Below are 21,638 nucleotides of genomic sequence, written 5' to 3'. Positions count from 1 at the left end.
TGATTGCATTGTCTTTCAAAACGTTTCGAAAGGGGAGGGTAGCCAGGGGCGCCAGCGTCATAATGGTGATGGCCCTCCTCATGTGACCAATTTCAACAGCGTCTCATTCATTCAGTTTTCACAGTAGGAGACTCAAACCACTTTGTAAAGACTGGGGACATCTAGTGGAAGCAATAGGAAGTGCTCAGTGAACCATTGCTCACTGTGTGAATTACAGGCAAAGTGGTGAAGTTGAGTCCACAATTCAGAATTCCACATCCTGTTAAGATCGGTCTCGGGGTTTTGACTGCCATATGAGTTCTGTTATACTCACAGACACCATTCAAACAGTTTTAGAAACTTTAGGGTGTTTTCTATCCACAAGTATTAATTATATGCATATCCTAGCTTCTGAGTTTGAGTAGGAGGCCGTTTAAAATGGGCACGATTTTTTTTCAAAAATCGCTGTAGCGCCCCCTATCCTAGGCGACCGTCAAGAGGTTAATGCTATTGGGAGCTGTGGAAAAAAACTATATTTTCCAAAGAGGAACTACAATCCCCAAACCCCCTTGTTCAAAGCCGACCGAAAACAGAAAGCGGAAACAACAGAGAACCACAAACACACACCCTTGTCTTGGCGATCTACTCAGGGAAATAAAATACCTTTACCTTTTAAGCAATACTATTAAAGTAGACATCTAAGAAAATACCAAGTCGACAAGTACTTAGTGGCATTTGACTAAGTTGGTCACCATGGCGCTGAAAAGAATACAGAAGGTAAGATGGTTAGTTAGCGTTGTGGCTAGCGGTGCCAGGCTAGCTAGCTAACTAACGTTAGCATCAGTCATCTATCGGAAGTTATTGTTTGTTAATGTTACGCTAACTAGATAATTGGTTCATTTCAAAACTAATCCTAACCACGTAGCTAGCTATCGAGCTGGACTGCACACATACGAGGAGACTAGTTAACAATTAATTAACACGGCCCACCATCTTAATGTTTAGCATGACATGGTATCGTGGTATGGCACCACGTCTGAACTAGATTGTAATTTTCTTTGTCAGCCATTCAACCCCTCTCCAGGACACAGTTATTCATGCTAAATACACTTATTTAGGTGCAGCACCTGTTCATAATGATAACTAGCTAGTCTAATTTGACTTGAGGTTGTAGCTAAGGCAGGGCATTATGAAGTAGGCCCATCATTATTACAGTCAAATGTATCTACGAATAAAGCTATGACCAAGGACATGTTAAGAAACCCAGCTTTTTCGTGGATGTAAAATGTGTCTGACCTAGTCCTCAAAGACAACTTTCAGTTTCATGTGTAACCCTTAGCACTACTTGTCTGACTTGTTTTGGCCCCTAGGAGCTTCATGACCTGCAGAGGGACCCGCCAGCACAGTGCTCTGCTGGACCCGTGGGAGAGGACTGTAAGTTTAGGACTCTGAGGGTAATGTAGTCTATATCCGCTGAAGGGGAGAGGGACTAGGGCTGGTTGTATAGGCCCTACCTAGAGGGACTAGGGCTGGTTGTATAGGCCCTACCTAGAGGGACTAGGGCTGGTTGTATAGGCCCTACCTAGAGGGACTAGGGCTGGTTGTATAGGCCCTACCTAGAGGGACGAGGGCTGGTTGTATAGGCCCTACCCGGAGGGACGAGGGCTGGTTGTATAGGCCCTACCCGGAGGGACGAGGGCTGGTTGTATAGGCCCTACCCGGAGGGACGAGGGCTGGTTGTATAGGCCCCTACCCGGAGGGACGAGGGCTGGTTGTATAGGCCCCTACCCGGAGGGACGAGGGCTGGTTGTATAGGCCCTACCCGGAGGGACGAGGGCTGGTTGTATAGGCCCTACCCGGAGGGACGAGGGCTGGTTGTATAGGCCCCTACCCGGAGGGACGAGGGCTGGTTGTATAGGCCCCTACCCGGAGGGACGAGGGCTGGTTGTATAGGCCCTACCCGGAGGGACGAGGGCTGGTTGTATAGGCCCCTACCCGGAGGGACGAGGGCTGGTTGTATAGGCCCTACCCGGAGGGACGAGGGCTGGTTGTATAGGCCCTACCCGGAGGGACGAGGGCTGGTTGTATAGGCCCTACCCAGAGGGACTAGGGGCTGGTTGTATAGGCCCTACCTGGAGGGACGAGGGCTGGTTGTATAGGCCCTACCCGGAGGGACGAGGGCTGGTTGTATAGGCCCCTACCCGGAGGGACGAGGGCTGGTTGTATAGGCCCTACCCGGAGGGACGAGGGCTGGTTGTATAGGCCCCTACCCGGAGGGACGAGGGCTGGTTGTATAGGCCCTACCCGGAGGGACGAGGGCTGGTTGTATAGGCCCTACCCGGAGGGACGAGGGCTGGTTGTATAGGCCCTACCCGGAGGGACGAGGGCTGGTTGTATAGGCCCTACCCGGAGGGACGAGGGCTGGTTGTATAGGCCCTACCCGGAGGGACGAGGGCTGGTTGTATAGGCCCTACCCGGAGGGACGAGGGCTGGTTGTATAGGCCCTACCCGGAGGGACGAGGGCTGGTTGTATAGGCCCTACCCGGAGGGACGAGGGCTGGTTGTATAGGCCCTACCCGGAGGGACGAGGGCTGGTTGTATAGGCCCTACCCGGAGGGACGAGGGCTGGTTGTATAGGCCCCTACCCGGAGGGACGAGGGCTGGTTGTATAGGCCCCTACCCGGAGGGACGAGGGCTGGTTGTATAGGCCCTACCCGGAGGGACGAGGGCTGGTTGTATAGGCCCTACCCGGAGGGACGAGGGCTGGTTGTATAGGCCCTACCCGGAGGGACTAGGGCTGGTTGTATAGGCCCTACCCGGAGGGACTAGGGCTGGTTGTATAGGCCTTACCTGGTGAAGTGATGCTCTATAGGCCTAATACATGTTCTCTTTCTATATTCCAGTGTTCCATTGGCAAGCAACAATAATGGGGCCAGTGAGTATGACTTCAAAAGGATGTGTGTGGTTTAATGATTGCAACATGGGTCATCTGAACAATAAGTATGAATGGGTATTGAAATAATTTTATTGTACATTTTTATAATTTATAACAATGTATATCTGTTCCTGTTATTCCTAGGGTGATAGTCCATACCAAAGTGGGGTCTTCTTTCTCACAATCCACTTCCCCACCGACTATCCCTTCAAGCCACCAAAGGTAAGAATTGATTTGTTATGGAAGTCATTACATCGTTAAACTGTTGCTAAAGAACGGTCCTTCGTGGATAAACTGAACATAAACACATGTCCATCTTTCTACAGGTAGCGTTCACAACGAAGATTTATCATCCGAACATCAACAGTAACGGCAGCATTTGCTTGGACATCTTGCGATCCCAGTGGTCTCCAGCATTGACTGTATCAAAAGGTGAGAGAACTGGGTTGGTACTTTACTACACATGCTGCCACAATGTAGCTGGCTAACTGGGTTTGGTACTTTACTACACGTGCTGCCACAATGTAGCTGGCTAACTGGGTTTGGTACTTTACTACACATGCTGCCACAATGTAGCTGGCTAACTGGGTTGGTACTTTACTACACATGCTGCCACAGTGTAGCTGGCTAACTGGGTTGGTACTTTACTACACATTCTGCCACAATGTAGCTGGCTAACTGGTAGAAATGACACACCTGGTTCCATTACATTTACATTTAAGTCATTTTAGCAGATGCTCTTATCCAGAGCAACTTACAGTAGTGAATGCATACATTTCACACATATATTTGTTTTTGTTTTTTTGTGCTGGCCCCCTGTGGGAATCGAACCCACAACCCTGGTGTTGCAAACACCATGCTCTACAAACTGAGCTACAGGGAAGGCTGTAGCTCAGCCCTAGTCCCTTCCATGTTAAAACATTGTTCTATCCATTTCCTTCCAACACTTGTAGAATGTTCTATTACAACCCTCCTATAACTTTAACCTGATCATTAAATCACAATATTACAACCCTCCTATAACTTTAACCTGATCGTTAAAATCACAATATTACAACCCTCCTATAACTTTAACCTGATCGTTAAAATCACAATATTACAACCCTCCTATAACGTTAACCTGGTAGTTAAATCTGAATGAACAATCTCACTGAATGTGAAATGTCGATGACCATTTAAGATGAACTTCATCTGTTGCTTCATCTGTTTCCCAGTTCTGTTGTCCATATGTTCGTTGCTCTGTGACCCGAACCCAGACGACCCCCTAGTTCCAGACATAGCACAGATCTACAAACTAGACAAAGAGAAGTGAGTATATTGTTACTGTGTGAAGGGCCTATTTCTCCAATGAGCTATTGGAACCAAATGCTTTGAATATCAAATTCAAATCAAATGTATTTATATAGCCCTTCTTACATCAGCTGATATCTCAAAGTGCTGTACAGAAACCCAGCCTAAAACCCCAAACAGCAAGTAATGCAGGTGTAGAAGCACAGTGGCTAGGAAAAACTCCCTAGAAAGGCAGGAACCTAGTAAGACACCTAGAGAGGAACCAGGCTATGAGGGGTGGCCAGTCCTCTTCTGGCTGTGCCGGGTGGAGATTACAACAGAACATGGCCAAAATGTTCATAAATGACCAGCATGGTCAAATAATAATAATAATAATAATAATAATAATAATAATCACAGTAGTTGTCGAGGGTGCAACTCGTCAGCACCTTTTCATAGCCGATCATTCAGAGTATCTCTACCGCTCCTGCTGTCTCTAGAGAGTTGAAAACAGCAGGTCTGGGACAGGTAGCACGTCCGGTGGACAGGTCAGGGTTCCACAGCCGCAGGCAGAACAGTTAAAACTGGAGCAGCAGCACGGCCAGGTGGACTGGGGACAGCAAGGAGTCATCATGCCAGGTAGTCCTGAGGCATGGTCCTAGGGCTCAGGTCCTCCGAGAGAGAGAGAAAAAGAGAGAATTAGAGAGAGCATACTTAAATTCACACAGGACACCTGATAAGACAGGAGAAATACTCCAGATATAACAGACTGACCCTAGCCCCCCGACACATAAACTACTGCAGCATACATACTGGAGGCTGAGACAGGAGGGGTCAGGAGACACTGTGGCCCCATCCGATGATACCCCCGGACAGGGCAAAACAAGCAGGATATAACCCCACCCACTTTGCCAAAGCATAGCCCTCACACCACTAGAGGGATAACTTCAACCACCAACTTACCATCCTGAGACAAGGCCAAGTATAGCCCACAAAGAGGACTTATTTAGATGGTTGCAGTATATTTGAACATTCTATAGCAAATCAACAGAGATGACACTTAAACTTTGTTTCATGTTATTTCTGTCTTTGTTATTGTGAGATAACCGTATTTATTTTGTTTCCAGATACAACAGACTAGCAAGAGATTGGACCCAGAAGTATGCAATGTAAAGGCCCTCCTGAAGATTTTTTTTAAAGTCACAAAACACTGTACATTCTGGTAATAGAAAGTAAACTTAGGTGATATGGAACACATTGTACTGTCAACATTTATCATGTGAACCCATGAACTATAGATGATTTTGTGTTTACAGGGGGTATACACTGCACATATGTACATTAAGGGTGATATAGGGTGACAGATATGGGGAACAACAACTGTACATTGTTGTTATCCCTACTTCCTGGTTTTGGGAACATTTGTTTCTCGTCTCATGAATGGAAGAGGAAGTCATTAGAATACTGTAGCCCACGGTTACATTCAGAATACTGTAGCCTGCTGTTCCAGTCATCAGAATACTGTAGCCTGCTGTTCCAGTCATCGGAATACTGTGGCCTGCTGTTCCAGTCATCGGAATACTGTGGCCTGCTGTTCCAGTCATCGGAATACTGTGGCCTGCTGTTCCAGTCATCAGAATACTGTGGCCTGCTGTTCCAGTCATCAGAATACTGTGGCCTGCTGTTCCAGTCATCAGAATACTGTAGCCTGCTGTTCCAGTACAACATACTCATGGCTCTGTTGACTGTCACCCATAAAGAGGGAAATTGAGGAATTGTATCAAACTTCTGGAACTACTTTAGTTGTTTTAGCATTAAGTCAGTAGTTGTATCATTAAAACATTGAAATACATACTCTGCAAATAACAGTGATTTAGGGTCTTCAATTATGGCTATGGCTAATGCTGTTTAGCACTTTTGTATAATTAAAGAATGGTACACTTTTTATTAATGTTCATGTGTTCTAATTCACTGCAGTTGAAAGCATGGAAAATTGTCCTGAGGTAAGCATGAGTTAGTTTTATTATGGGTTAAATATTCCACTGGTTTAAAGGCTCAACATGTTCAGTGGAGTGAATGATGCTCACAGTGAGTTGAGTTGTAAATGCTGACTGCTTAAAGACACTCCCAGGGAAACGAGTGCAGGCCGCTGGATGGAGATTCAGATGGTTACTCTTCTGATCCAACAAAGTGTGATGGGGACATGCCCCTGTTATTTGGTATGGCCAAGGGGCATCAGGCTGTCTTACAGAAAGTGTAATGGGGGCATGCCTGCCCCTGTTATTTGGTATGGCCAAGGGGCATCAGGCTGTCTTACAGAAAGTGTGATGGGGTCATGCCTGCCCCTGTTATTTGGTATGGCCAAGGGGCATCAGGCTGTCTTACAGAAAGTGTAATGGGGACATGCCCCTGTTATTTGGTATGGCCAAGGGGCATCAGGCTGTCTTACAGAAAGTGTAATGGGGGCATGCCTGCCCCTGTTATTTGGTATGGCCAAGGGGCTTCGGGCTGTCTTACAGAAAGTGTAATGGGGACATGCCTGCCCCTGTTATTTGGTATGGCCAAGGGGCATCAGGCTGTCTTACACCAATAGCTGATTGTTTACACCTCCATTGATTAAAGACAGTACTGTGCAGCCGTCTTCATCGACCTGGCCAAGGCTTTTGACTCTTGTCAATCACCGTATTCTTATCGGCAGACTCAACAGCCTTGGTTTCTCTAATGACTGCCTCGCCTGGTTCACTAACTACTTCTCAGAGTTCAGTGTGTCAAATCGGAGGGCCTGTTGTCCGGACCTTTGGCAGTCTATGTGGGTGCCATAGGGTTCAATTCTCGGGCCGACTCTTTTCTCTGTATACATCAATGATGTCGCTCTTGCTGCGGGTGATTGTTTGATCAACCTCTACGCAGACGACACCATTTTGTATACTTCCGGCCCTTCTTTGGACACTGTTAACAAACCTCCAGACGAGCTTCAACGCCATACAACACTCCTTCCGTGACCTCCAACTGCTCTTAAATGCAAGTAAAACGAAATGCATGCTCTTCAACCGATCGCTGCTCGCACCCGCCCTCACATCCAGCATCACTACTCTGGATGGTTCTGACTTAGAATTTGATTTATTTCACCTTTATTTAACCAGGTAGGCTAGTTGAGAACATGTTCTCATTTACAACTGCGACCTACAACTGCGAATATGTGGACAACTACAAATACCTAGGTGTCTGGCTAGACTGTAAACTCTCCTTCCAGACTCACATTCAGCATCTCCAATCCAAAATTAAATCTAGAATCGGCTTCCTATTTCGCAACAAAGCATCCTTCACTCATGCTGCCAAACATACCCTCGTAAAACTGACCATCCTACCGATCCTTGACTTCGGCGATGTCATTTACAAAATAGCCTCCGACACTCTACTCAGCAAACTGGATGCAGTCTATCACAGTGCCACCCGTTTTGTCACCAAAGCCCCATATACCACCCACCACTGCGACCTGTATGCTCTAGTCGGCTGGCCCTCGCTACATATTTGTCGCCAGACCCACTGGCTCCAGGTCATCTATAAGTCTTTGCTAGGTAAAGCTCCGCCTTATCTCAGCTCACTGGTCGCCATAGCAACACCCACCCGTAGCACGCGCTCCAGCAGGTATATCTCGCTGGTCATCCCCAAAGCCAACACTTCCTTTGGCTGCCTTTCCTTCCAGTTCTCTGCTGTCAATGACTGGAACGAATTGCAAAAATCACTGAAGTTGGAGACATATCTTTAAGCGTCAGCTGTCAGAGCAGCTTACGATCACTGCAGCTGTACACAGCCCATCTTTAAATAGCCTAACCAACTACCTACCTCATCCCCATATTTGTTTTTGTTTTTCTGCTCTTTTGCACACCAGTATTTCTACTTGCACATCCTCATCTGCACATATATCACTCCAGTGTAAATTGCTAAATTGTAATTACTTCGCCACTATTGACCTATTTATTGCCTTACCTCCTTACTTCATTTCCACACACTGTATACAGATTTGTGTTATTGACTGTAAGTTTGTTTATGTGTAACTCTGTGTTGTTGTTTTTGTCGCACTGCTTTGCTTTATCTTGGCCAGGTCACAGTTGTAAATGAGAACTTGTTCTCAACTGGCCTACCTGGTTAAATAAAGGTTAAATAAAATAAAATAGAAAAATTGTTTGTACAACTAATGCAATGAAACCCATGAGTCAAGAACGCAGCAAGGGCCTTCCCTGTAGGGCCTTCCCTGTAGCTCAGTTGGTAGAGCATGGTGTTTGCAACACCAGGGTTGTGGGTTCGATTCCCACGGGGGGCCAGCACAGAAAAAAAAAATGTATGAAATGTATGCATTCACTACTGTAATTCCCTCTGGATAAGAGCGTCTGCTAAATGACTAAAATGTAAAATGTAAAAAAAAAAATTCATCATTTTTATAAATGAAAGCCACGGGTCAAGAACGCAAAAAAATATAATTTATATAAATGTGTCATGTGTCAAGAACACGGCAATTTATTGGAGTAATTCTAAAGTCACTTGATTATTTATTGGTCACATGTTTTTATTCAATTGGTTGACGCTCCCATTTGTGGTGAATGTGCTGCGGTGAATGTTAAACTACGTCAACACCGCCATGACCTTATCCCACAATGCAGCGGGATGGTGAAGGAGCGTTATCCGTGCATGGCGGGGGCAAACGGACAGGACTGAATTCGGTAGCTAATAACTAATAATCACCGAGGAGGTTGTGAGTCAGTCAGTCCCGTTGTTGTCTCTGTCAGCTCTGACCGTCTAGTGTTTTCAACCAGAAATGGCGCCTTTCGGTCTGTTGTTTTCTGGCCTTTTGAAAAAGTCATTCAGTCTTTTCTCCGACGCTTCCTGTCTGACAAGGTAACATAAGGAGCAACACTTCCCGTTGTCTAGATAGATAGTTTTAGCTATGTTAGGTAGGTAGTTAGTAAGACTGTTTGGACATCCATAAAGCCAGTTCTGCAAAGGAATTGCTGCATGTCCAGCTATCACAGCAGTATTAGTCTAATTAGAGCCGAGCTAGCTAGCTAGTTAGGGTTAGCTAACGTTAGCTTGACTGGCACTGACTGGTGGCCAAGGACATGTTTTATTTAGTAAAATGTTTTTAACCTTTATTAAAAATGGGTAAGTCAGTTAAGAACACGTGTATTATTTACAATGACGGCAAAAGGCATCCTGTTTGGACGGGGGCTGGGATTTAAAATAAAAAATCTAGGACAAAACACAACATAACAAGAGATACCACAACACTACATAAAGAGAGACCTAAGACAACAACATGGTAGTAGAACAAAACATGGTACAAACATTACTGGGCTCAGACAACAGCACAAAGGGCAAGAAGGTAGAGACAACAACACATCACACAAAGCAGCCACAACTGTCAGTAAGAGTGTCCATGACTGAGTGTTTGAATGAAGAGATGGAGATAAAACTGTCCAGTTTGAGTGTTTGTTGCAGCTCTTTCCAGTCGGTAGTTGCAGAGAACTGAAAAGAGGAGCGACCCAGGGATGTGTGTGCTTTGGGGACCTTTAACAGAATGTGACTGGCAGAACTGGTGTTGTATGTGGAGGATGAGGGCTGCAATAGATATCTCAGATAGGGGGAGTGAACGGGTGCTGTATGTGGAGGATGAGGGCTGCAGTAGATATCTCAGATGGGGTGAGTGAACGGGTCTTGTATGGGGAGGATGAGGGCTGCAGTAGGTATCTCAGATCGGAGGGAGTGAACGGGTGTTGTATGGGGAGGATGAGGGCTGCAGTAGATATCTCAGATAAGGGGGAGTGAACGGGTGCTGTATGTGGAGGATGAGGGCTGCAGTAGATATCTCAGATAGGGGGGAGTGAACGGGTGTTGTATGTGGAGGATGAGGTCTGCAGTAGGTGTCTGTGTGTGACTGACCACATTGCTTAGATTTGGGTAAACTAGCCATCTAGGAACGATAAAACATGTTGACCTTCTGAATGTAGTGTTGGATTATTGTAGAGATTAGTCATATAAAAGAACTACCAGCTGGTCAATAGCTTCTACCCCCCCAGACCATCAGGCTGTTGAATAGCCACCACTCGTCATGCCACAGTTGTTAGTATCTATATAGTATTATTCAGTTTTATAAGTATAATTTTGTGTTGTTTTGCTTTGTCCTGCATCGTTGGATTTTGGTGCTCAAGAATTTCACTCTACCCTGTAATTATGTCTACAACTCTGTACATGTGACTATTAAACTCTCAAATCTAACTATGTATTGATGTGGTTGATTATCTATCTAGATATAGCCTATATTGGTCATATTAACATATTCAAATTGCATAGGACGAGCTTTATGGTGATATGAGGTGGATGAATGATGTGTGTACGGTTAGGGCTACCCCATTGATAGTTGTGTGTACGGTTAGGGCTACCCCATTCATAGTGGTGTGTTGGAGGGTTAGGGCTACCCCATTCATAGTGGTGTGTTGGAGGGTTAGGGCTACCCCATTCATAGTGGTGTGTTGGAGGGTTAGGGCTACCCCATTCATAGTGGTGTGTTGGAGGGTTAGGGCTACCCCATTCATAGTGGTGTGTTGGAGGGTTAGGGCTACCCCGTTCATAGTGGTGTGTTGAAGGGTTAGGGCTACCCCGTTCATAGTGGTGTGTTGAAGGGTTAGGGCTACCCCATTCATAGTGGTGTGTTGGAGGGTTAGGGCTACCCCATTCATAGTGGTGTGTTGGAGGGTTAGGGCTACCCTGTTCATAGTGGTGTGTTGGAGGGTTAGGGCTACCCCATTCATAGTGGTGTGTTGAAGGGTTAGGGCTACCCTGTTCATAGTGGAGGGTTAGGTCTACCCTGTTAATAGTGGTGTGTTGAAGGGTTAGGGCTACCCTGTTCATAGTGGTGTGTTGAATGGTTAGGGCTACCCTGTTCATAGTGGTGTGTTGAAGGGTAAGTTAGGGCTACCCTGTTAATAGTGATGTGTTGGAGGGTAAGTTAGGGCTACCCTGTTAATAGTGATGTGTTGGAGGGTTAGGGCTACTCCATTCATAGTGGAGGGTTAGGGATACCCTGTTCATAGTGGTGTGTTGAAGGGTTAGGGCTACCCTGTTCATAGTGGTGTGTTGGAGGGTTCGGGCTACCACATTCATAGTGGTGTGTTGGAGGGTAAGTTAGGGCTACCCCATTCATAGTGGTGTGTTGAAGGGTTAGGGCTACCCTGTTCATAGTGGTGTGTTGGAGGGTTAGGGCTACCCCATTCATAGTGCTGTGTTGAAGGGTTAGGGCTACCCTGTTCATAGTGGAGGGTTAGGTCTACCCTGTTAATAGTGGTGTGTTGAAGGGTTAGGGCTACCCTGTTCATAGTGGTGTGTTGAATGGTTAGGGCTACCCTGTTCATAGTGGTGTGTTGAAGGGTAAGTTAGGGCTACCCTGTTAATAGTGATGTGTTGGAGGGTAAGTTAGGGCTACCCTGTTAATAGTGATGTGTTGGAGGGTTAGGGCTACTCCATTCATAGTGGAGGGTTAGGGATACCCTGTTCATAGTGGTGTGTTGAAGGGTTAGGGCTACCCTGTTCATAGTGGTGTGTTGGAGGGTTCGGGCTACCACATTCATAGTGGTGTGTTGGAGGGTAAGTTAGGGCTACCCCATTCATAGTGGTGTGTTGAAGGGTTAGGGCTACCCTGTTCATAGTGCTGTGTTGAAGGGTTAGAGCTACCCCATTCATAGTGGTGTGTTGAAGGGTTAGGGCTACCCCATTCATAGTGGTGTGTTGAAGGGTTAGGGCTACCCCATTCATAGTGGTGTGTTGAAGGGTTAGGGCTACCCTGTTCATAGTGGTGTGTTGGAGGGTAAGTTAGGGCTACCCCATTCATAGTGGTGTGTTGGAGGGTAAGTTAGGGCTACCCCATTCATAGTGGTGTGTTGAAGGGTTAGGGCTACCCTGTTAATAGTGGTGTGTTGGAGGGTTAGGGCTACCCCATTCATAGTGGTGTGTTGAAGGGTAAGTTAGGGCTACCCTTTTAATAGTGGTGTGTTGGAGGGTTAGGGCTACCCCATTTATAGTGGTGTGTTGAAGGGTAAGTTAGGGCTACCCTGTTCATAGTGGTGTGTTGAAGGGTAAGTTAGGGCTACCCTGTTAATAGTGGTGTGTTGAATGGTAAGTTAGGGCTACCCTGTTCATAGTGGTGTGTTGAAGGGTTAGGGCTACCCCATTCATAGTGGTGTGTTGAAGGGTTAGGGCTACCCTGTTCATACTGGTCTGTTGGAGGGTAAGTTAGGGCTACCTCCTTCATAGTGGTGTGTTGAAGGGTAAGTTAGGGCTACCCTGTTCATAGTGGTGTTGAAGGGTAAGTTAGGGCTAGCCCATTAATAGTGGTATGTTGGAGGGGTAGGGCTACCCCATTCATAGTGGTGTGTTGAAGGGTAGGTTAGGGCTACCCTGTTCATAGTGGTGTGTTGAAGAGTTAGGGCTACCCCATTCATAGTGGAGGGTTAGGGCTACCCCGTTCATAGTGGAGGGTTAGGGCTACCCTGTTCATGGTGGTGTGTTGAAGGGTTAGGGCTACCCCATTAATAGTGGTGTGTTGGAGGGTTAGGGCTACCCTGTTCATAGTGGTGTGTTGAAGGGTTAGGGCTACCCTGTTCATAGTGGTGTGTTGAAGGGTTAGGGCTACCCCGTTCATAGTGGTGTGTTGAAGGGTTATGGCTACCCTGTTCATAGTGGTGTGTTGAAGGGTTAGGGCTACCCCGTTCATAGTGGTGTGTTGGAGGGTTAGGGCTACCCCATTCATGGTGGTGTGTTGGACGGTTAGGGCTACCCCATTCATAGTGGTGTGTTGAAGGGAAAATGTGGTGTGTTGTAGGGATAATGTATTGTGTTGTAGGGATAATGTATTGTGTTGTAGGGATATTGTATTGTGTTGTAGGGATATTGTATTGTGTTGTAGGGATATTGTGTTGTAGGGATATTGTGTTGCAGGGATAATGTATTGTGTTGCAGGGATAATGTATTGTGTTGCAGGGATAATGTATTGTGTTGCAGGGATAATGTATTGTGTTGTAGGGATAATGTGTTGTAGGGATAATGTATTGCGGCGTGCAGTGGGGATAATGTATTGCGGCGTGCAGTGGGGATAATGTATTGCGGCGTGCAGTGGGGATAATGTAGTGTGTCGTGCAGTGGGGATAATGTAGTGTGTCGTGCAGTGGGGATAATGTAGTGTGGCGTGTTGTAGGGCTAATGTATTGTGGCGTGTTGTAGGGCTAATGTATTGTGGTGTGTTGTAGGGCTAATGTATTGTGGTGTGTTGTAGGGCTAATGTATTGTGGTGTGTTGTAGGGATAATGTATTGTGGTGTGTTGTAGGGATAATGTATTGTGGTGTGCTGTAGGGATAATGTGTTGTGGTGTGTTTTAGGGATAATGTGTTGTGGTGTGTTTTAGGGATAATGTGTTGTGGTGTGTTTTAGGGATAATGTGTTGTGGTGTGTTGTAGGGCTAATGTGTTGTGGTGTGTTGTAGGGCTAATGTATTGTGGTGTGTTGTAGGGCTAATGTATTGTGGTGTGTTGTAGGGCCAATGTATTGTGGTGTGTTGTAGGGCCAATGTATTGTGGTGTGTTGTAGGGCCAATGTATTGTGGTGTGTTGTAGGGATAATGTGTTGTGTTGTAGGGATAATGTATTGCGGTGTGTTGTATGGGCTAATGTATTGTGGTGTGTTGTAGGGATAATGTCTTGTGGTGTGGTAGCTCTTTTCTCTACTATCAAATGAGGAGAGACAAACTTATCACACAAGTCAGAGTTATACTTAAACTAAATCTTTAATAATGAGAGCTTTGCAAAAGCAATGACTTGTCAATGATTCACCATTTTCTAATGATCCATTGAGAGTGGCGAGACAGAAGAACAAAGGTATTTTATAGCCAAGATACCCCCCTTTCAACCTACATGATGAACAACAGATGGATAGAATGGGTCACCAGGTGAAGATCTGGATGACAAGATACCTGTAATACATAGCGGACAGCATCTGCTGTGTCAACAGTTTTCATTGAATAGACCAGTGTCTGGCCCTCTGACTCCAAACTGCAACCATCTCTCCCTGGTACCATATAGAACAGAAACATTAAATCATGCTCTGGAATGTTCTTTAGGTTTTATCACCCAAAGACATCGTAAATCTCCTGTCAGTGTTATCTCCCAGAGGCCCTCCTCAGTAGAACACACACACAATAGTTAACAAAATACTCTATTCTGTTGCATAACACAACCATGATGCGATAAAAGCATTATAACATAATCTTAACATTTTTCCATGACAAGGGATAATGTGGTGTGTAGTAGGGATAATGTATTGTGGTGTGTTGTAGGGATAATGTATTGTGGTGTGTAGTAGGGATAATGTGGTGTGTTGTAGGGATAATGTATTGTGGTGTGTAGTAGGGATAATGTATTGTGGTGTGTTGTAGGGATAATGTATTGTGGTGTGTAGTAGGGATAATGTATTGTGGCGTGTTGTAGGGATAATGTATTGTGGCGCGTAGTAGGGATAATGTATTGTGGCGCGTAGTAGGGATAATGTATTGTGGCGCGTAGTAGGGATAATGTATTGTGGTGTGTAGTAGGGATAATGTATTGTGGTGTGTTGTAGGCTCGTCAATGTGATCCCAGCTGTAAAGAGTTTCACAACCAGTGCCGGCGCTCCCCCTAAGAGGCCCCTGAACGGATACATGAGATTTGTGAAACAGCAACAACCTCTCGTTGTCAGGGAGTATCCAGGTGACTGGTGTTAGAATGTATTGTATCTCTACAGTTTCACTCATTCCTTTATCTTCACACATCACTGAGTTCATGTTGATGTGAGTTTCAGACGTCAAAGCTGTCGATGTGATAAGGAAGATTGCACACCAGTGGAGAACTCTGACAGCAGACCAGAAACAAGTAGGTTGTGTCTTGATTCAGTAGGGACACCTTGGCCCCCCCCAGACCCTGACACCTTGGACAGCAAGGCCCCCCCCCCAGACCCTGACACCTTGGACAGCAAGGCCCCCCCCACACCCTGACACCTTGGACAGCAAGGCTCCCATACCCTGACATATTGGACAGCAAGGCCCCCCCCAGACCCTGACACCTTGGACAGCAAGGCCCCCCCAGACCCTGACACCTTGGACAGCAAGGCCCCCCCCCCAGACCCCGACACCTTGGACAGCAAGGCCCCAGATATCTTCTGTCTCCTTGGGTGACAGAGAATACATTTGACCCTTCTGTGGTCCATGTTTGCACCTTCCATCAGAGAAGACTACACAGACTGTCATGCGTCTACTTCCTACCAACATGGATCTACTTGGCGGTGTATTTAAATAACTGAAAATAGGCTGTTTGACTTATAGTCCACCTGAAAAGACATATCAATGTTGTTGTAATGTGGACAGACTTGTGTGGTTAATTAGCTAAATACACGTTGACTTTCCCCCACAGCCTTTTCAACAGGCGTCAGTGGATGCCAGGGAACAGTTTAAGGTGGACATGCAGAGGTACCAGTCCCAGCTCACACCTGCACAGGCTGCTGCTCTGAAACAGGAGAGGAGACGGAGGCTGGCCAAGAGGAAAGCCATCAGGAGGAAGAGGGTGAGTGTAGCTCATTGATCTTCATAGTGATGTGCTGTGGACACTATTTGGCATGACAGGCCCCTCCTAGTGAAAGTAATGGCATACTACTAAGGCCTTGTGTTAGTAGTGGTGTGTTCTGATGTTGTGCCACTGAAATGATCCTGGTGACTCATCTGACTTGACCACCGTCTTCCACTTTTAGGAGTTGAACAGTCTGGGCAAACCCAAACGTCCCCGGTCGTCCTTTAACATCTTTATGGCAGAACACTTTGAGGAGTCCAAAGGGACGACCACACAGGTTAGTACTGAGGAGTCCAGGGGGACGACCACGCGGGTTAGTACTGAGGAGTCCAGGGGGACGACCACGCGGGTTAGTACTGAGGAGTCCAGGGGGACGACCACGCGGGTTAGTACTGAGGAGTCCAGGGGGACGACCACGCGGGTTAGTACTGAGGAGTCCAGGGGGACGACCACGCGGGTTAGTACTGAGGAGTCCAGGGGGACGACCACGCGGGTTAGTACTGAGGAGTCCAGGGGGACGACCACGCGGGTTAGTACTGAGGAGTCCAGGGGGACGACCACGCAGGTTAGTATTGAGGACAACATGTTTAAAAAGTGAAAGGGTCGGAATACTTTCCGAAGGCGCTGGATAACACTTACCTGTTATAATGCTGCTATAACACTGTTACCTGTTATAATGCTGCTATAACACTGTTACCTGTTATAATGCTGCTATAACACTGTCACCTTTTTTCCCCTCAGGGCAAGATGAAGATGCTGCGGGAGGACTGGACCAAACTGTCAACCTCACAGCAACAAGTAGGTGGAATGAAGTGTTTGATATATAGTGCATTCGTAACGTTTTCATCAAGGATCTCTCTGTACTTTCCTCCGTTCATCTTTGCCTCGATCCTGACTGCTGCCACCACCATGCTTCACCGTAGTGATGGTGCCAGGTTTCCTCCAGATGTGACGCTTGGCATTTAGGCAAAATAGTTCAATCATGGTTTCATCAGACTGGAGAATCTTGTTTCTCATGGTCTGAGAGTCCTTTAGGTGCCTTTTGGCAAACTCCAAGCGGGCTGTCATGTGCCTTTTACTGAGGAGTGGCTTCCGTCTGGCCACTCTACCATAAAAGCCTGATTGGTGGAGTGCTGCAGAGATGGTTGTCCTTCTGGAAGGTTCTCCCATCTCCAGAGAGGAACTCTAGAGCTCTGTCAGAGAGACCATCATCTGACCAAGGCCATTCTCCCCCGATTGCTCAGTTTAGATGTAGTTATATACATATGGTGGTGGTGGTGGTGGTTTTAGATGTAGTTATATACATATGGTGGTGGTGGTGGTCGTATAGATGTAGTTATATACATATGGTGGTGGTGGTGGTGGTATAGATGTAGTTATATACATATGGTGGTGGTGGTGGTGGTATAGATGTAGTTATATACATATGGTGGTGGTGGTGGTGGTATAGATTTAGTTATATACATGTGGTGGTGGTGGTGGTATAGATGTAGTTATATACATGTGGTGGTGGTGGTGGTGGTATAGACGTAGTTATATACATGTGGTGGTATAGATGTAGTTATATATATATATGGTGGTGGTGGTGGTGGTATAGATGTAGTTATATACATATGGTGGTGGTGGTGGTATAGATGTAGTTATATACATATGGTGGCGGTGGTGGTATAGATGTAGTTATATACATGGTGGTGGTGGTGGTGGTGGTGGTGGTATAGATGTAGTTATATACATATGGTGGTGGTGGTATAGATGTAGTTATATACATATGGTGGTGGTGGTATAGATGTAGTTATATACATGGTGGTGGTATAGAAGTAGTTATATACATATGGTGGTGGTGGTATAGATGTAGTTATATACATATGGTGGTGGTGGTGGTGGTGGTATAGATGTAGTTATATACATATGGTGTTGTTGGTGGTGGTATAGATTTAGTTATATACATATGGTGGTGGTGGTGGTGGTATAGATGTAGTTATATACATATGGTGGTGGTGGTGGTATAGATGTAGTTATATACATATGGTGTTGTTGGTGGTGGTATAGATTTAGTTATATACATATGGTGGTGGTGGTGGTGGTATAGATGTAGTTATATACATATGGTGGTGGTGGTGGTATAGATGTAGTTATATACATATGGTGGTGGTGGTGGTGGTGGTATAGATGTAGTTATATACATATGGTGGTGGTGGTATAGATGTTGTTATATACATATGGTGTTGGTGGTATAGATGTAGTTATATACATGGTGGTGGTGGTGGTATAGAAGTAGTTATATACATATGGTGGTGGTGGTGGTATAGATGTAGTTATATACATATGGTGGTGGTGGTGGTGGTATAGATGTAGTTATATACATATGGTGGTGGTGGTGGTGGTATAGATGTAGTTATATACATATGGTGGCGGTGGTGGTATAGATGTTGTTATATACGTGGTGGTGGTGGTGGTGGTGGTATAGATGTACTTATATACATGTGGTGGTGGTGGTGGTGGTATAGATATATCAATATGGTGGTGGTGGTGGTGGTATAGATGTAGTTATATACATATGGTGGTGGTGGTGGTATAGATGTAGTTATATATATATATATGGTGGTGGTGGTGGTATAGATGTAGTTATATACATATGGTGGTGGTGGTGGTGGTATAGATGTAGTTATATACATGGTGGTGGTGGTGGTATAGATGTAGTTATATACGTGGTGGTGGTATAGATGTAGTTATATACCTATGGTGGTGGTGGTATAGATGTAGTTATATATATATGGTGGTGGTGGTGGTGGTATAGATGTAGTTATATACATATGGTGGTGGTGATGGTGGTGGTATAGATGTAGTTATATACATATGGTGGCGGTGGTGGTATAGATGTAGTTATATACATGGTGGTGGTGGTGGTATAGATGTAGTTATATACATATGGTGGTGGTATAGATGTAGTTATATACATATGGTGGTGGTGGTGGTATAGATGTAGTTATATACGTATGGTGGTGGTGGTGGTGGTGGTGGTATAGATGTAGTTATATACATATGTTGGTGGTGGTATAGACGTAGTTATATACATATGTTGGTGGTGGTATAGATGTAGTTATATTCATATGGTGGTGGTGGTGGTATAGATGTAGTTATATATATATGGTGGTGGTGGTGGTGGTATAGATGTAGTTATATATATATGGTGGTGGTGGTGGTGGTATAGATGTAGTTATATACATATGGTGGTGGTGGTGGTGGTGCTATAGATGTAGTTATATACATATGGTGGTGGTGGTGGTGGTGGTATAGATGTAGTTATATACATATGGTGGCGGTGGTGGTATAGATGTAGTTATATACATGGTGGTGGTGGTATAGATGTAGTTATATACATATGGTGGTGGTGGTATAGATGTAGTTATATACATATGGTGGTGGTGGTATAGATGTAGTTATATACATATGGTGGTGGTGGTATAGATGTAGTTATATAAATATATATGGTGGTGGTGGTATAGATGTAGTTATATACATATGGTGGTGGTGGTGGTGGTATAGATGTAGTTATATACATATGGTGGCGGTGGTGGTATAGATGTAGTTATATACGTGGTGGTGGTGGTGGTGGTGGTGGTATAGATGTAGTTATATATATATGGTGGTGGTGGTGGTATAGTTGTAGTTATATACATATGGTGGTGGTGGTATAGATGTAGTTATATACATATGGTGGTGGTGGTGGTATAGTTGTAGTTATATACATATGGTGGTGGTGGTGGTATAGATGTAGTTATATACATATGGTGGTGGTGGTATAGATATTGTTATATACATATGGTGGTGGTGGTGGTATAGATGTAGTTATATACATGGTGGTGGTGGTGGTATAGAAGTAGTTATATACATATGGTGGTGGTGGTGGTATAGATGTAGTTATATACATATGGTGGTGGTGGTATAGATGTAGTTATATACATATGGTGGTGGTGGTGGTGGTGGCATAGATGTAGTTATATACATATGGTGGCGGTGGTGGTATAGATGTTGTTATATACGTGGTGGTGGTGGTGGTGGTGGTATAGATGTAGTTATATACATATGGTGGTGGTGGTGGTGGTGGTGGTATAGATATATCAATATGGTGGTGGTGGTGGTGGTATAGATGTAGTTATATACATATGGTGGTGGTGGTGGTATAGATGTAGTTATATATATATGGTGGTGGTGGTGGTGGTATAGATGTAGTTATATACATATGGTGGTGGTGATGGTGGTGGTATAGATGTAGTTATATACATATGGTGGCGGTGGTGGTATAGATGTAGTTATATACATGGTGGTGGTGGTGGTATAGATGTAGTTATATACATATGGTGGTGGTATAGATGTAGTTATATACATATGGTGGTGGTGGTGGTATAGATGTAGTTATATACGTATGGTGGTGGTGGTGGTGGTGGTGGTATAGATGTAGTTATATACATATGTTGGTGGTGGTATAGACGTAGTTATATACATATGGTGGTGCTAGTGGTATAGATGTAGTTATATTCATATGGTGGTGGTGGTGGTATAGATGTAGTTATATACATATGGTGGTGGTGGTATAGATGTAGTTATATACATATGGTGGTGGTGGTATAGATGTAGTTATATAAATATATATGGTGGTGGTGGTATAGATGTAGTTATATACATATGGTGGTGGTGGTGGTGGTATAGATGTAGTTATATACATATGGTGGCGGTGGTGGTATAGATGTAGTTATATACGTGGTGGTGGTGGTGGTGGTGGTATAGATGTAGTTATATATATATGGTGGTGGTGGTGGTATAGTTGTAGTTATATACAGATGGTGGTGGTGGTATAGATGTAGTTATATACATATGGTGGTGGTGGTGGTATAGTTGTAGTTATATACATATGGTGGTGGTGGTGGTATAGATGTAGTTATATACATATGGTGGTGGTGGTATAGATATTGTTATATACATATGGTGGTGGTGGTATAGATGTAGTTATATACATGGTGGTGGTGGTGGTATAGAAGTAGTTATATACATATGGTGGTGGTGGTGGTATAGATGTAGTTATATACATATGGTGGTGGTGGTGGTATAGATGTAGTTATATACATGTGGTGGTGGTGGTGGTGGTATAGATGTAGTTATATACATATGGTGGCGGTGGTGGTATAGATGTTGTTATATACGTGGTGGTGTTGGTGGTGGTGGTATAGATGTAGTTATATACATATGGTGGTGGTGGTGGTGGTGGTATAGATATATCAATATGGTGGTGGTGGTGGTGGTATAGATGTAGTTATATACATATGGTGGTGGTGGTGGTATAGATGTAGTTATATATATATGGTGGTGGTGTTGGTGGTATAGATGTAGTTATATACATATGGTGGTGGTGATGGTGGTGGTATAGATGTAGTTATATACATATGGTGGCGGTGGTGGTATAGATGTAGTTATATACATGGTGGTGGTGGTGGTATAGATGTAGTTATATACATATGGTGGTGGTATAGATGTAGTTATATACATATGGTGGTGGTGGTGGTATAGATGTAGTTATATACGTATGGTGGTGGTGGTGGTGGTATAGATGTAGTTATATACATATGTTGGTGGTGGTATAGACGTAGTTATATACATATGGTGGTGCTAGTGGTATAGATGTAGTTATATTCATATGGTGGTGGTGGTGGTATAGATGTAGTTATATATATATGGTGGTGGTGGTGGTGGTATAGATGTAGTTATATACATATGGTGGTGGTGGTGGTGGTGCTATAGATGTAGTTATATACATATG

General features: G+C 44.8%; 2 protein-coding genes across 4 annotated transcripts in view; both read left to right on the top strand.

Annotated features, from left to right (window-relative positions):
• Positions 1–460: 460 nt before the first annotated feature.
• Positions 461–6,128, top strand: LOC106595133 (ubiquitin-conjugating enzyme E2 D4). The gene is made up of 7 exons (XM_014186507.2): positions 461–756; positions 1,350–1,413; positions 2,883–2,914; positions 3,059–3,136; positions 3,241–3,346; positions 4,129–4,222; positions 5,311–6,128. The coding sequence occupies exons 1-7, from the start codon at positions 733–735 to the stop codon at positions 5,354–5,356; spliced, it is 444 nt and encodes a 147-aa protein (XP_014041982.1). The 5' UTR covers positions 461–732; the 3' UTR covers positions 5,357–6,128.
• Positions 6,129–8,797: 2,669 nt separating this feature from the next.
• tfam (transcription factor A, mitochondrial) overlaps positions 8,798–21,638 on the top strand; it is a 72,178-nt gene continuing 59,337 nt past the window's right edge. For 2 of the 3 annotated variants that reach the window (XM_045701246.1, XM_045701247.1), the window contains exons 1-6: positions 8,798–9,079; positions 14,844–14,971; positions 15,063–15,133; positions 15,671–15,820; positions 16,005–16,100; positions 16,565–16,621. In XM_045701246.1, the coding sequence (XP_045557202.1) occupies positions 9,000–9,079; positions 14,844–14,971; positions 15,063–15,133; positions 15,671–15,820; positions 16,005–16,100; positions 16,565–16,621 (582 nt within the window). In that variant the 5' untranslated portion in view covers positions 8,798–8,999. The remainder of the gene's footprint in view (positions 9,080–14,843; positions 14,972–15,062; positions 15,134–15,670; positions 15,821–16,004; positions 16,101–16,564; positions 16,622–21,638) is intronic. The other variant, XM_045701248.1, reaches the window with a different exon arrangement.

This window comes from Salmo salar, chromosome ssa18 (assembly GCF_905237065.1).
Source record: "Salmo salar chromosome ssa18, Ssal_v3.1, whole genome shotgun sequence".
NCBI classification, from domain to species: Eukaryota; Metazoa; Chordata; class Actinopteri; order Salmoniformes; family Salmonidae; genus Salmo; species Salmo salar.
This window is presented reverse-complemented; position numbering and strand designations above follow the sequence as displayed.

Coding starts and splice junctions, on each gene's coding strand:
- LOC106595133 (XM_014186507.2), top strand. CDS start 733: ATGGCGCTGAAAAGAATACAGAAG. Junction 1,414..2,882: donor TGGACCCGTGGGAGAGGACT/GTAAGTTTAGGA, acceptor TCTATATTCCAG/TGTTCCATTGGCAAGCAACA. Junction 4,223..5,310: donor TACAAACTAGACAAAGAGAA/GTGAGTATATTG, acceptor TTTTGTTTCCAG/ATACAACAGACTAGCAAGAG.